The sequence below is a fragment of the Tachysurus fulvidraco genome, chromosome 1, assembly GCF_022655615.1.
Source record: "Tachysurus fulvidraco isolate hzauxx_2018 chromosome 1, HZAU_PFXX_2.0, whole genome shotgun sequence".
NCBI lineage: Eukaryota > Metazoa > Chordata > Actinopteri > Siluriformes > Bagridae > Tachysurus > Tachysurus fulvidraco.
The window spans coordinates 35,501,884-35,517,025 of record NC_062518.1 but is presented as its reverse complement, the minus strand read 5'-3'; the positions used below and the strand labels follow the sequence as shown (position 1 = coordinate 35,517,025).

General features: G+C 37.1%; 1 protein-coding gene and 1 long non-coding RNA gene across 4 annotated transcripts; one reads left to right on the top strand and one right to left on the bottom strand.

Annotated features, from left to right (window-relative positions):
• Positions 1–760: 760 nt before the first annotated feature.
• Positions 761–8,995, bottom strand: slc16a13 (solute carrier family 16 member 13). 2 transcript variants are annotated; one of them, XM_027165021.2, is made up of 6 exons: positions 8,800–8,995; positions 6,256–6,486; positions 4,838–4,981; positions 4,465–4,721; positions 3,596–4,118; positions 761–2,792 (listed from the first exon to the last, which is right to left on the bottom strand). In XM_027165021.2, exons 2-6 carry the CDS (start codon positions 6,482–6,484, stop codon positions 2,473–2,475), a joined length of 1,473 nt encoding a protein of 490 aa, XP_027020822.1. In that variant the 5' UTR covers positions 6,485–6,486; positions 8,800–8,995; the 3' UTR covers positions 761–2,472. The 2 variants fall into 2 exon arrangements, with proteins under 2 accessions (XP_027020822.1, XP_027020821.1); XM_027165020.2 differs by having other exon boundaries at positions 6,256–6,489; positions 8,800–8,970.
• A 7-nt stretch (positions 8,996–9,002) lies between these two features.
• LOC125145453 lies at positions 9,003–14,510 on the top strand. Of its 2 annotated transcripts, none has more exons than XR_007143837.1 (3): positions 9,003–9,125; positions 11,986–12,097; positions 13,916–14,510. It is a non-coding gene; the product is annotated as an uncharacterized LOC125145453 (long non-coding RNA). The 2 variants fall into 2 exon arrangements; XR_007143836.1 differs by having other exon boundaries at positions 9,039–9,909.
• The last annotated feature ends 632 nt before the right edge of the window (positions 14,511–15,142 follow it).

Here is a 15,142-nt window from a genome sequence, read left to right as displayed (position 1 = left end):
CAGGGACAAAACCACTCGGCTATTTTAAACATCAACTAAATTCCATGCTCTCTGAAGTTTGTTTAATGAAACTGTTTTAGAAAAAGACAACAACTAGATCCCTAATTCATTAGCTAGTAATGCACAGAAAAACTTTCAAATTCAAATAATGATATACTGAATAATACTAAAAAGTAAGGGTTTACAATAAATTAAATATACTCCTGCTTTAACATTAGCAGCAAGCATGCCCATTGCATCAGTGATCATCGAAGAAGTTTATGAATTTATTTTTAAAGCCAGAGGTTTCGGTATGTGTTCATTATTCAGCCATGTTTATTTTACTCTTCTTCTATATGTGCTGATTTGCAGTATGCGCTAATCAATGGAGTGGATTATTGCTCATATGTTCATTTTTAAATACTCAAAGCAAATCAATGACACGGTTAAATATTTTCTTAGGATGCACACCAGAAGTGCTCTGATCTGATAGAATCTAATATCCAGTCCCTCTATACTATATAAATAACCTTGTCTTTTTTTAATTCATGGACATTAAATAGTAAGACACAATAAATAGTAAGACAGATAGGATAGTAAAATAGAATGTGCATGGACTCTGAGACTAACTGTTGAAATATAATCAGCTTACTGTAGCTTCGCTTGGTCATTCAGCACACAATGATTAATTTGATGAGCAGATTTGTCACAGTGACTTCAGAGATGTTCAATGAGTTACTGACTTCTCATCCACTAACGTAAAATAACAGTAACAAGCATGTCTGGCTAAATATGTACAAGTTTATTCGTGTATCTAACCAAAGATTGTATACGGTTGAATAAGATGCCCAACTAGAAAAAGCTTCATCTGTTCATCTTTAAGCAATATCAGTGGTCTAAAGGAATGTTAAGGTGGTCAAAATGATTAATAATCATGAAGTGTTTAATGATTAAGTAATTGTTCAGGTTAAACCAAATGTACTTTAAATTATGTAGACCTTATTTATAACCCTAACCATCAGCATTTATTTAGCATTTTTGTCTTTTTTTGTAGAATACTTCTAACTGGATAAAAAGTTTGAACATTTCTATAATGCCACAGTTTAAGTGTCCTTAAAAGACCATCATGCCATGAAACTTCTGTGTTAAATGTCTTTCTATTCAAGCCAGCTGGATAATGTAAAAAAGCTCAAACAATAATCCAACACACCATGTTGTACTTCTCGGCTAAAGTCTCACCATCTGACCAAAGGATAGAAATATTTCATTTTACAAAACAAAACCTAAAGGAAATTATCATAAGGTGTATGTAATAAAATACATGTTATTATAGACTAGGAATTTGCAAAGTATTATTAGAAAGAAGAAATAATTTATGTAGTTACACAGCTATAGACTGTCCCCTGAACGTGCCTCTGCTAATGCCATGGTAAAGGTCATCTTCACAGCATGTCTACATGCTGCAAGTTCTGACCAAAAATGCAGCATTTTATTGTGTACTCTTTTTTCAAGTTGACAGCAATTAAAAAGGTTTAAGTTTGAAAATATAGTGCAGATGTATTCTGTGACATTCAGATCTGATTCCTGCGAGTACTGACCAGGACATTCAGAATTAATTAAACAATTATGTTGTGTAAAAATAGTTGTCTTATGCTGTGCAAAAATGTCTTCCTGATGCTGGTCCAGTATACTCCTGTAGCAAGCTACTGAAACATGCAGTGCTGCAAATTCTTCTTCAAAATAGATACTAACAAACACATCTATCTGTGTGAGTAGATAACTTCAAAGGCTGAAGTGCATAATGGAGCTCAGTGACCACAATTACTACACAAGAACAGGCCCCATGCAGCTGATCTCTGACCTGCTTCGTGGAACCACCGGTGTAGCATTTCAGTCATTCTCTCTATTTGTAACAGATTCTAGAGTGCGTTAAATGCAGAACATTTCCAGATGCAGAACAAATGTTGGCACGTGATCTACTCTTTTACGGTACAGAACAATGGCATATGTATTACAGACTGAATGCCTGCAAATCAGTTTAGTGTGTAATGTTCAGCGATATGTCCAATAATCTGCCAGCAAATCAATAATCTGGCGAAAATACGATTTGGTCCATGTTTATTGTGGTTTCTGTGATCATTGTGGATTCCAAAACTTTTTAGCAATTTCTTATATTTGCTCCTAAAGCACTCTATAGAGTTGGTTTAGATGCAAACAATAAGAATTAACATATAACGTTTCCACCAAGACAAGTCTGCCCTTAAAACTGCCCTTAAAGTTTTCTTGCTTGATTATTATTCCTATGTAACTAAGGTGGTGTACATTTTTTGATGACGTTTTTTCTGACTGGTGCACATTTACCTGCTTCTGACTGTTTTTGACTATAAATGTGCCACAACTAGTTTTTGTTTTGACAGCAAAAGAATAAGCAGCATAAAAATCAGTATATTGACCAAGGATAATTCCTGTGGCAAGCTCATACTGCGGCTCCAATCAGCAAGTAGCCCCATCTTTTGTCCAGTCTGCTCTTAAAGTTGTGCCTTCCACTTCTATACCAGGTTCTATGTGGTTCTGAGATGTTTCTATCCTGGCTGTGTTTTGAATATTCTCTGTGGAGTCTGAGGATAAAACCTTTTTGAGTAACTCATCTTCTGTGAACTCATTTTTGGTCTTCCTCTTTGGTGATAGGGGTGGGGGGTCAGTACAGGAGCAGAAACTGGGAAGAAGCACTGTTATTATGGTACCTGCAAGGAGAAATCCACTGGCTAGCACAAAGGACCATATGTAAGAACCTGTGATGTCCCTCAACCAGCCTGAGATGGAAGCAGAGAGACACAGAGAAATAATTACAAAAAACACCATAACATTCCAGTAAATCATCCTCAACCTTAATTCAGTTAAAATGCTATGGTTACACTAGCTACATTACAGTAATAATTAAGTGTAGTTTATCGTTCATGATGTCTTAAATTGTAGTAAATTCTCTCTAAATGGTTTGTGGTAACATTACTGGGTCATCACACAGAGACGATTATAGATCATTTCTAAAAACGTTCTTTATTTTTCTCCAGGAGTGTTTAACAAATGTAACCAATCCAACATATGCCTGCAATCTCTTTCTGGAGTTTCATAGAGAAACAGGATTTAAGTCACTCATCCCACCCAATAAGAGTATGACCAGACTTGACATTTCTTTTAATTGAATGCCTTGCATTTTTATATTTAAACCAAGTCCTAACACTAAAACACAACAGTCTTGATGGTTTAAATGAATTCAGGTGCCATTTTAAAAGACTTTCAAAAGAATTTTGATTTAGACAAGGGTGCATGCAGAATCATTACGTGCCTCAGTGTGCCAAACAGACATTAAATGTGATTATTTCAATCCAAGCTTCAGTGTAACTGTAAAGGTTGAATTTAATCTATAAGTGAACACTACACTAGGTCTACTACACTAGGCCTGTCACCAAATCAGACTTATACTTCTTTAGACCTGCAGAGCCAGTGCTAATGGTAATAGCAAGGGACATATCTCATGAACTAAAGCAGTGCAAACTTTCTTCAATAGCTAGCTGGTAAAGTAACCATTCTAGATTTTAAAAATAAGGCTGCTCACCTGACAGTGGCGCTCCAAGGAGGCCTCCGACACTCTCAATAAGCTGAAGGAGTCCAAGTGCACCAACCATGCGTTCCATACCCACAATCTCTGGCACCACCGAAAACACCAGTGGGGTCATAGCACCGGCAGAGAAGCCATATGCCAAGCTGACTGCCAGCAGACCACCATAGTTCCCTTGCATTGAGCAGAGGGGCAGCAGCAGGAGGAACAGCCCCACTAAGGCCGTCCATATTGTCAGTAGGTGGAGCGAGCGCACGCAGGGCAAATCTGAGACCCAGCCAGACACTACACGCCCCACAATGTCTGTCACACCCGTGCTGGAAATGACAAATGCAGCCTGGAATTCGCTGAAGCCCACAAGGCGGCTGTGTGCCACAAGGTGGACATATGGAATAAAGTACCCAGCATTGAAGCATGTGACGGCCAAGCTGTAGGTGAGGAAGCCTCTGTGCATGAGCAGTGACAGCTCAAAATACTCTGAGGCATGGGAGATGAAAGACATACAGCTGTCACTTTTACTCTGTGAATTAGAAGAAAAGAAGGAAATGATGGCGTTCATCAACAACAGAATGGCAAAGCCTACAACATTTTTATTTATTTAAACATCTGCCAACTATGTTGCTAAAATAGGCCAGATGCTCTGCCTAGCTCAGGTGTGTAAGGTTATCTAAGGTAAAGAGATACAGAGATTATATTTGAACATATTATGCTTGTACAGGATTAAGTATCATGATAAAAGACTATTTAATTCATATTTCCATGTGTCCATTAAAAAATGTCTTGTCATAAATTGTGCTATGAGCCCTAACTTTATCACCTTAACATCATTTTAGCAATGAATATTTATATTTAAAAAAAATAATTACCTTTTCTAAAACTTTACTGGGTCTGAGTGGTCGAATAAGGGCACCACTGGCTACAATGTTTAGGCTGAGACCGCCGAGAATCAGGAGTGCCCCACGCCACCCATACACCTGTACCAGGTATTGAAAAAATGGAGAAAATGCAAAGGAGGATAAACCAACACCTGTGAAGCCAAGACCCATAGCTAGAGAACGGCGTGTGCTGAAATACTGCATCACAGAGGCTATTGTAGGGGTGAAGACTAGAGCCCAGCCTGACCCTAAAGAGAGGGGATGACAAGAGTACGGGGTAGATAATTACCTATGCAAAAAAAAAAATGGGATATACACACACACAGACCAATACAAATATATATATAGGCATGCAACTGGTTACCTGAAATGAGTCCCATGGTCAGGTAGAGGTGTGTGAGCGTTGTAGCCTGAGAAGCCAGAATGAGTCCTAGTCCAGAAAGAAAGCCTCCCATCATAACAACAGGACGAGCCCCGTATGCATTACAAGCAGCAGTGCCTACGGGACCTATACAAACATGTTTAATTAAGCTTATTTACCAAAGATCACTAACTGTATAACTCTATAGTTGTACTGATCCTTTTCACCCTGACAAACATTGGGCCTCTTTTTTTCATAAAAGCTCAAATAAACAGACATTTTGATGCACCAAATAAACAATGAGTGTAAACACTGAAATGCAAATGAGGACTTTCTTCAGACTTGAAACAAACAATGAGGTAAAGACTCAAAAGCAGAAGTGGAAGCTATTAGTCAAGCATAGTCACAAGCTGAAAGGCAGGAGTGGAAATAACTAATTGATAAGCAAACTGAATGGCTAATAAGATAGCATATTAATAATAATAATTATAAGTGAATGCTAAAATACTCCATCAGCTGAGGAATTTGTTTATGGCACAGACCGACAGACCCATCCTCAATTTATAATGATTAGTTTTATTTCTTTTAATGTACGTGTTTGTGTTGGCTACCTTTATTTAGATTTCAGATTCTTTAATTGATGCCAATAATATTTAAGGACACGTTTTCAAATTTTTCTAAAAATGGCACCTAGAGAACTAGATATTTTCGATTGAGATACTATAAGTTGCTATGAATAAAGGCATTTGGTCAATGCTTTAAACATAAAAAATAAACATTTTAATCTTGACAATATGTTCTATATACTCTAAAATGGCATAATCCGTTATATACAATATAATTTAAATTCAGTATGGTTTAAAGTCAAGGTTTAGTTAGTTTGAATTGCAATTTGATAGTTCATTTACTTGTACATAAATCTACACACTGAGGAACATGAGCATGATATGAACATGTTCTAACTTTGACACAATACTCATGAAGGACACATATCCTGTGTAAAACATATATGAATTATTTACATTCATTCATTCATTTTCTACCACTTATCCAAACTTCTCGGGTCACGGGGAGCCTGTGCCTATCTCAGGAGAGGCAGGATACACCCTGGACGGAGTGCCAACCCATCGCAGGGCACACACACACTCTCATTCACTCACACACTACGGACAATTTTCCAGAGATGCCAATCAACCTACCATGCATGTCTTTGGACCGGGAGGGGAACCGGAGTACCCGGAGGAAAACCCCAAGGTACGGGGAGAACATGCAAACTCCAAACACACAAGGCGGAGGCGGGAATCGAACCCCCAGCCCTGGAGGTGTGAGGCGAACGTGCTAACCACTAAGCCACCGTGCCCCCTGAATTATTAACATGATAAATCTATTAATATCTACATACACATATAGTTTTTACTCACTCAGTAACTGCTGCATGGCGACTCCTATGGAAGTTATCCAGGAAACAGCCTGAGCGCTCTCCTCGAAGTACTGCACAAACTCCACAAAAAAAACCCCCAGACTGCGGATGAGCCCAAAAACTAAGGCTGAAACCATGAAGAGTACAAAAACCACCACCCAACCCCAACCTCCATCTGGGGCTTCCGCATGCCCTTCTGGTTGGTGTTTTTTCTCCTGCTGCATAGCCATCACTACTGTGGAATGGTGGAAAAAAAACAAGAAGAAGGAAATTCTTAAAGTATTTGCTCACATGATTACAAATCTAGATGGACATACTTTACATTTGTATATTATTCATTCTTTCATTCATTTATATGGAAAAGTGTGTTATAACCATATAAAAATCATCATTAAAAAACTAATTACAGAGAAAGAGAAGGCCACTTCATAAAAATCATACCTGAAACTCCTGAAAATAAAAAACACCAGCTGCAAAGGTCTAATTTTTTATTGCTCACTAGGCCTGGGAAATGCCACAGCTTATGAGCATATAGTAAAATCATGTTCAAAAAAGCTACATGCAACTTGCTTTGTTTTGCATATTTGTGTTCTGTGTGCACATGGAAATAAGCTTTTTTCAACTAATTAACCACAGTTCTTCACATAACCTTTGTTCCACTAACCTCACTCATAACCTCTTTAAATAATCAATCAGTATATGCTTTGGTTAGACACGGCTGAGACAAGTCCTTTTAATGAGTGCAAGGCCAGAAATGCCAGGCCAATCCAGCAGACTGCTCTAAATATTCCTGAGATGTTATCATATGTGGTCAAAAGTGATCCATGGTTGTTTTATGCAGCTGGATTTGGGCATGTTCATAAAAGTCACTGTCATTAAGTGGCTACATGAGGTGGAAAATGTGCTTCTATCATATGCTATCAGGTGTTACTTCAAAAATCTGTCAAAGCCTGATGGCAATAGCTTTGAGTAACTAGCAAGGACATTTCAATTAATCATCGGTAACGATGAGATTAGGTTAATCCACCAAACTACTGTAAATCAGATATGGTACAAATTTTGGATGAATCTCTCCTGAGTCTTAAGTCCAAGCAGTTAATTTCAAGACACAGTCCTAAGTTTAATGGGAAATTTTTACAATTGTTAAACAAGCACGCGTGAATATCAAGCTTAAACTTTGAAAAACTTTGCAGTTTTAAAAAATCATGGTGAGCAATCTCTGTCAGAGGCTTACCTGAAAAACATGTCAGTCACAAACATCAAGTTGAGCAGTCGGTCTCTAAAAGCGCAAAACTGATCAAATCACTTGTAGGTGGGGAATAGCATTTTAATGCAGAAGAAAAAAGTCCCAATTGTAGAATTACCTAACCGATTCTACGTAGACCCCCTCAATTCATCCGCAACATTCCCAAAGGCATTGTGAACAGAGGAATAAATTAAATGTGAATTTGAAAAACAAAAATTCTCTTAATGGCTAAATGGGTGGAGCTGAATTATTTTTTCCCCCATATAAACATATGCTGCGGACAGATAAAGTTACCATTAGGACATCAGTTCAAGTGGATATTAATTTCTATTAAATATGTAATTTCTCAAAGTGATTCTTGAGGATGTGACAGGTTATTGGTTGTGTCCATAAAATGACTGACAAGATGCTAATCCAAACACAAACAATGTTTTCCCTATCTATGTTATACAATTGTTCTGAAACTATATTTCTATATTATTTTGCATATTGTTTTTACTAGTAAGAACCGAACAATATGGGCTATTGCAGCTTTAATACAACATATCACTGCCTGAATGCCAGGTAGTTTTTACTATCTTTGTGCTCAGTATTTGCCCAAGTTGGACAAGATATTTCACTGTAAAGGATTTATTTATTTTATTCAGTCCGTATTCAGACAGTCAATGACCGCTAGTTTAGACTAAATACAGATACACATAGAAGAAAATGTGAGAGACTGAAGTGATGGTTTTGCTCACTGTACACTTAAGATAAATTAATTGTAACAGCATTTTCGGCTAATACTTTACCATCAAATACGACAATAGACTTTAAAATCAGCATAAGAAAGCAAAATTTGTTCACGGGCATATTATTTTACATTTATTAGCTAGATAATAAAAAGCACAAAAACGACCTTGTCCACAAGAGGAAAACTCTTATTTTGACACTGAAGATGTGTACACAGTAAAACCGGTATGTGACATTAAACAGCGCCGGTATTTGGACTTTTATACTGTGGCATCATTTATATCTACGCTGTGGCATTAGTTGGATCTTAGAACTGTTTTAACAGACTGTTGTGGTTTCTGTCCTGCGGCTGCATTCTAGTCAAAGAGAAACAAAAAGAAGTTCCAGATTTGAGCAGTTACAGTACACAAGAGGCTAAATTCAGAGGAAGTAGCTACTTAATATTACACGAAATCTGTACATTCTGTAGATTCTTGTCTTGTGCTTTGGCAGACTAAAAACCTGAAAAAAAACGATTAAATGTTTCATATTAAAACAAAAATAACTTCCGGATTTCCGACTACTCACCCGATTAAATTGTAGAAATCTTAAGATAAGAGCACAACAAAGCCGACAACATTCCGGGTAGCATGGCAGTCATTCTTGTACAGCCGTTATTACCGTTTTTTTTTGTTTTGTTTTGTTTTGTTTTGTTTGTTTGTTTGTTTTTAAATTATTAAACACCTGTGCTTTTGTCTTCATGAACGCACAAGTGTCAGTCTGAAGCGCGCGCACATCTGAACTGCCACCGCGAAGCCGCCTCGTGCATATCTGTAGAGTTCTGTCACGTGGGGGGTTTGAGCTATCACTGTGAGTGTGTTTGAGGGAAATGTGTAGAGGAGCAGGTGAAAACGGTGTGTAAACCGCGTTGTTAATAAGCGAGTAGGGTGAAGATTTTTTTGTAACTTAAAACAGAGACGGTAAAGATAGTGTGTGTGTGTAAGTGGAAGAACTAAGGCATTCAAACCAGAGAGCTCGAGGACTTTAGGTTAAAGACTACTTTGTCTCTCTATTGCATCTTTTACAGAATCCCCTTCCATGTAAAACATGTTTAACAGAACCTTCTTGATTACCAACCATTTAAATATTAGGCTCACGACGCTATTTAAATTAGTGCAATCATAATTAGCCCTTTTTTTTTAATTTATATTTTTGAAATTGCTTCTAACAGAAAACATCAAATTTGACAGTGTTTAAAGTCATACTTGTTTTTGAGTTATTCATCTTTGGATTGCACTATATTAAATCAATTCAAACTGCTTAATATAACAACTATAACAAACTCAGTAATAAAGAGTGGGTTGCAATTTCCAACACCTTCGAACTGAAAGAAAAAACGATCACAGATCCAAATGTGATAAACACTGACCTCGTTTACTCTTGGCTGGTTAGATGGATGATTATTATATGCAAAGCCTTAGGATCACATGGAAAGACAGACAATTATTATATGCAAGGAAAGTCAATTATAAGTAGAACCATTTGACTCCGGCACAGACTGTGCCGTTCCTTTGCAAGAAATTTGACCCGCATGCTATGCAATCCTTTTTGCCTTGATTATATATGCAGCCATGGAACTTAAAGTGGCCACACACTGACATATGTAGATTTACTTCATTTGAAATCTCAGAAATGTTGGTAAGTATAGCAACTCCAGAGGTAATTTAAAATGCCGCATCTCAGGCGTCAATGTTGACTACATTATTAGCCTTATCTCAGAAGTATTAGTCAATAGTGGTTATGGTAGCGTGTAAATGCACTCTGGCACATTGATGCACATTTACTCTTTCAAGGCATGAGCTTAAGAGTTGGTAGCAATTGGTAGCAACAGAGGATTCCTAGCCATGGTGGTGCTGTAAAGAAATATTTGAAAGTAAAAGGCATGCTGAAGAACATGTATCAATATCAGCATATCAGTGGCTTGAATGTAAAGCTTTTGTGAGCTCTAGGGATTCTTGAAAATGTCACAGAACTAGCAGTAACCTGCATCACAAGCTTCATGCATTCCAGTGTGCTCAGACAATAAAATTCTAAAATATTGAGGTGGGAAATCAAAATCTTAAAAGGGCCAGATGCATGTCTTCTGTGCCTCGGAGCTATTTACCTGGTTATTAAGGACAGATGCAGATGTTCCCATAGAGGAGGTTTAGCTAATTTGAACATCATAGTTGGAAGTCAAGCTGGTTGTGGATAGCTTATTGTACAATTTGGTGCATGGACATGATAGAGATAGTTGCTCCATGCCCTCATGATCTGTTTGCTTCTCCGCAGCTGTAATGTATCCAAAAGACAAGGTATTGATGGACTTTCCATTCAAACTGCTTATTAAATGCAACTAAAATGCTAAAGAGTATGAAGTGAAAGCAGAGTAATATTGAAACAAAGGATAAAAATGTAAGTAAAAATAGTAAAAAGGCTAATGCAATACATAATAGCAGTCACTGCAAGAATAATGACAATATAAAATTTATGGTTATTAATTTCAGTGTCATAAAACAGTTTCATAATTCACTTTACTGAAATAAAGTACATAGTCCATATGACGTCAATGTGCTTTCTGACAGACAGGAATTCTTTAAACATGCATGTGTTCAAGTCTTCAAGATGAGCAATAGTGTGTAAGGATCCTACATTGCTGAACAGGAAAAATTAAACCTGCAGATCATATGAGAAATTAAATCAACAACATAGGCTTTAAAATATTAAACAGTAATACATACAATGCATTATAATATGACAGTGGTTGTGCATATGGAAGTTACTGGCTGCTATTGCACTTTGTTAGCTTCCTGAAAAGAACTCCGTCTGAATGTAGAAAGATAACTGGCTATGGAAATGTGAAATTGGTACATGTGAGACACTAGAACAAAGTGCAGTTAAGAAATCATGCTATCTCCAAGCATCTCAGTGTGGACTTTAGAACCTATTTTGTCCAAATTGTTGATCAGATATTTGATCATTCACAGTACTGTATGTGTTGAGTTGATTAATAGAATCAAACATCTTCTTTATGCTCAATGCATTCTTTTCTGTCAGAGAAAAATCAGTCCCTGCAAAAACAATGCTAACCAGAAATTAAATATTAAGAGATATGTAAGTTACCTAATGTTTGTGGATTGTTTTGATATTTAGTTATTTTATTAGTAAGCTGGTGAGCTAAGAAATGAGTCTAAAATTTCGTTCTATGGTGTCATATGTAAATAAATGTAGTCTAGTGCAACTGCTATATGAACAGTCTTTTCCCAAAGAAAAGAATACATATAGTTTATATAGCGATTCATTAACATCTCACCATCAGTGTGTATTAAAGTGCAATAGAGAAGCCATTGCAATATCTGATAATGATGTAGGTCTGCAACATTTGACTATATATGTCTAATACATGCTCTGTGTTGGTTGTATTTCGAAAGTAAGATTGTTATGGGCCGTGTAACTATTTACAAAATCACTGACTGGCTAATCTATATTAACTTACCTGTAAATTGACTTTTTAGGTTAAAGTTTGTTATACTTCTAACCCCAGCTATAGCATATGCAATGATTATACATGTACACAGCATGCATAAGTTATCTTTATTGCCTTCTCATGTACCCAGATCTGTGCAAATTAATGTCTTTAATTTTTTTTTGTCTCAGTTTGTGCTGAAATCTTGTTATCTTAGATACAGTTGTCTTTAATGTGATCTGAGAAATAACGTGACCTCTACTGTATAGACAGAAGGTGAAGCCTGATACCCCTCTGCTCGGCCAAGTAAAAGGCCGAACATCTTTTATCATGAACACTGGCCTTTCACAATAATGCTCATCCTGTTCTTGGCACAATTAGGTGGGAACTGTCAGATCACTATCAATAAGGAAATGACTACAGTACAACTATGATATCAAAGAACGTTGAAATTGTAGCTGTAGAAATATAAAACATGCTTTTCATCAACCTCAGAAATTTTGAGGTTTAGGCATGAGATATGTAATAAATGTAATAAAAGACAAAGCATTCTCACTCAAGTATACTTTTGATGAAACAAACTTTAATAATTCCATGTAGTTACAGTGTTGAAATGTCACCGTGCAAAATACATTAAACTATATAGTGTTAGGTTAATTGAAGAAATCCTGAATAAAAGCCATACACTTCATTGATTTATGCAAAATATGAGAAAACAACTGGAAAATATCACAGTGCAAAATATGGAAAAGTTTGAATATTGAAATGTCTTGAGCGTGTTAATGAACACGGCTAATAAATCCCATTATGATGCTTATATGACGTCCCTGACTTAAGCAAATGAGACAGAAAAAAACCTGTGCTGACCAGCTGGCCCCCATCTTCAAACGGATATTCAACACGTCACTTGAGCTGTGTGAAGTCCCCCATGCTTCAAAAGCTCCATCATCATCCCCGTCCCAAAGAAACCCAAAATTACCGGAATTAATGACTACAGACCTGTGGCGCTAACATCTGTGGTCATGAAATCTTTTGAAAGACTGGTTTTGGCTTATCTGAAGGACATCACGGGACCCTTACTGGACCCTCTGCAGTTTGCCTACAGAGCAAACAGGTCTGTGAATGATGCGGTCAATATGAGACTGCATTATGTTCTGCAGCATCTGGACAGACAAGGGACTTATGTGAGGATTCTGTTTTTGGACTTCAGCTCTGCTTTCAAAACCATCATCCCATCACTCCAGCCCAAATTAACCCAGCTCTCTGCACCCTCCTCTGTCTGTCAGTGGATCACCAGCTTTCTGACAGCCAGGCAGCAGCTAGTGCGTCTGGGAAAACTCAAATCCAGGACCGGCACCATCAGCCCTGGCGCTCCTCAAAGTTGTGTCCTCTCCCCACTGCTCTTCTCCCTGTACACGAATGACTGCACCTCTAATGACCCATCTGTCAAGCTCAGACTGGAGGTTGTTTACAGACTGGAGGTTGAACAGCTGGCTGTCTGGTGCAGCCTTAACAACCTGGAGCTGAACACGCTCAAGACAGTGGAGATGATAGTGTACTTCAGGAGAAACACCCCCCCACCCCAAGACCTGTACATCTCCAGAGTGAGCAAAAGGGCAAAGTCAATCACTCTGGACCCCTCACATCCAGCACACTCACTCTTTGAACTGTTGCCATCTGGTCGACGCTACAGAGCCCTGAGCACCAGAACGACCAGATATAGGAAGTTTCTTCCCTCAGACAATCCATCTAATGAACAATTAACAAATAACACCATGGAACACACAACACTTAATTGCCATTTCACACTTGCACATTTGTACTGTTTACTTCAATTGCACATTCATACTTGCACATCTGTACATACATATTGTATATACTGTTTACTTCAATTGTACATTTCACAATTTGCACATTTGTACATACAAATTGTATATATTGTATACTTCAATTGCACATTTTTCTCACACTTGCAAATTTGTACATACAAATTGGCTATATTTGTATATGTATATTTCACCTGCACATTTCACACCTGTACATGTGTACATACAATGTCGTCTATACTGTCATTCTGTTACACTGTGGAGCTTCTGTCACTAAAACAAATTCCTCGCATGTGAAAACATACCTGGCAATAAAGCTGATTCTGATTCTGATTCTGATTCTAATTAATAACGAGCTTTGACCGTCCTGCAGGTGTCGCTGTCATCCGTAAACGATCCACGAATCCTGTGACGAAACTTCCGGTCGGCGCCAATCCTTCCTTCACTGTAAAACACACAAGGTCTGAAAATATAGGGAATATTTGATAGACGGAAAATATCTAAACTATATTTTCAGGTCTATAAACCCACAATATATAAAACTTTTGAATAGAATTGATCACAGAAAAGTTCCAATGAGTAACTTGAGACATACAGAAGAGCTTCTCAAATATGAAAAGCCTCTGTGCTTTTTATGCTTTTAGATTTCAGACAACCGACAATGTACAAGCGTTTGATGCCCCGTAACATCAAGATTATTTATACTTTTTCTTTAATTTGCATTATGTGAACAAACCCAGTAAACTGAGTGTGATCCGTTCCCTAACTTAAGACAAATAACTACTATAATTCTATAGCATAAATGTGATTTTTTTTTTTTTTTTTATTAAGTCACTCGGTTGGCCTTATTTTTCTGGCATTTGGAATATGCCCTTATTCAACCTACATTTATCTCATTTATACAACTCAGCAGTACCTTCCAAGCTCAATGTCTTAACCACTGCGTTACCACTAATGCCACCACCACTTCTTCAGACTTCTTCAAAAAATCTACTTATCTATATATATATATATATATATATATATATATATATATATATATATATATATATATATATATATATATATATATACTTGTATATATATATACTTGCATAGTGAACATGAGTCTTGAGGTGTGTCCCAAACATTTGCTTTTACTAACCCAAGTCCAGATTAACTCACAAACCATTGCCATTGTGTAGACAGGGCCAACCTCTATTTTTTTCTACATCTATTTTTGCACCAACTTTTAATATAGACATTCTTTCAGTAAATTATAGTTAAACAGTGGGGTTTATTATGTCTACACTAACCTTGTTTGAGGTCCCAACTTGAGCAATAACTGCATAGGGCCCAGTAGGCCTACTCCATGGGATGTTAACTACACATCGGCATGACCATCATTTGCTAATTAGTTTATGCTTATTCATCAAGATAATCAAACTAAAAAAATCACACAAACCAAAATACGACATTTTGCATATCGCCCTGGTCAGTCAGACCAATGATGTTTTACAGTATGATGCTCATATGAAGCACATTTTAATGTGAATATTTAAACCACTTATCTCAACGAGAAGAATTACCTGAACAGCCGCAATCATTAAAAACAACAACA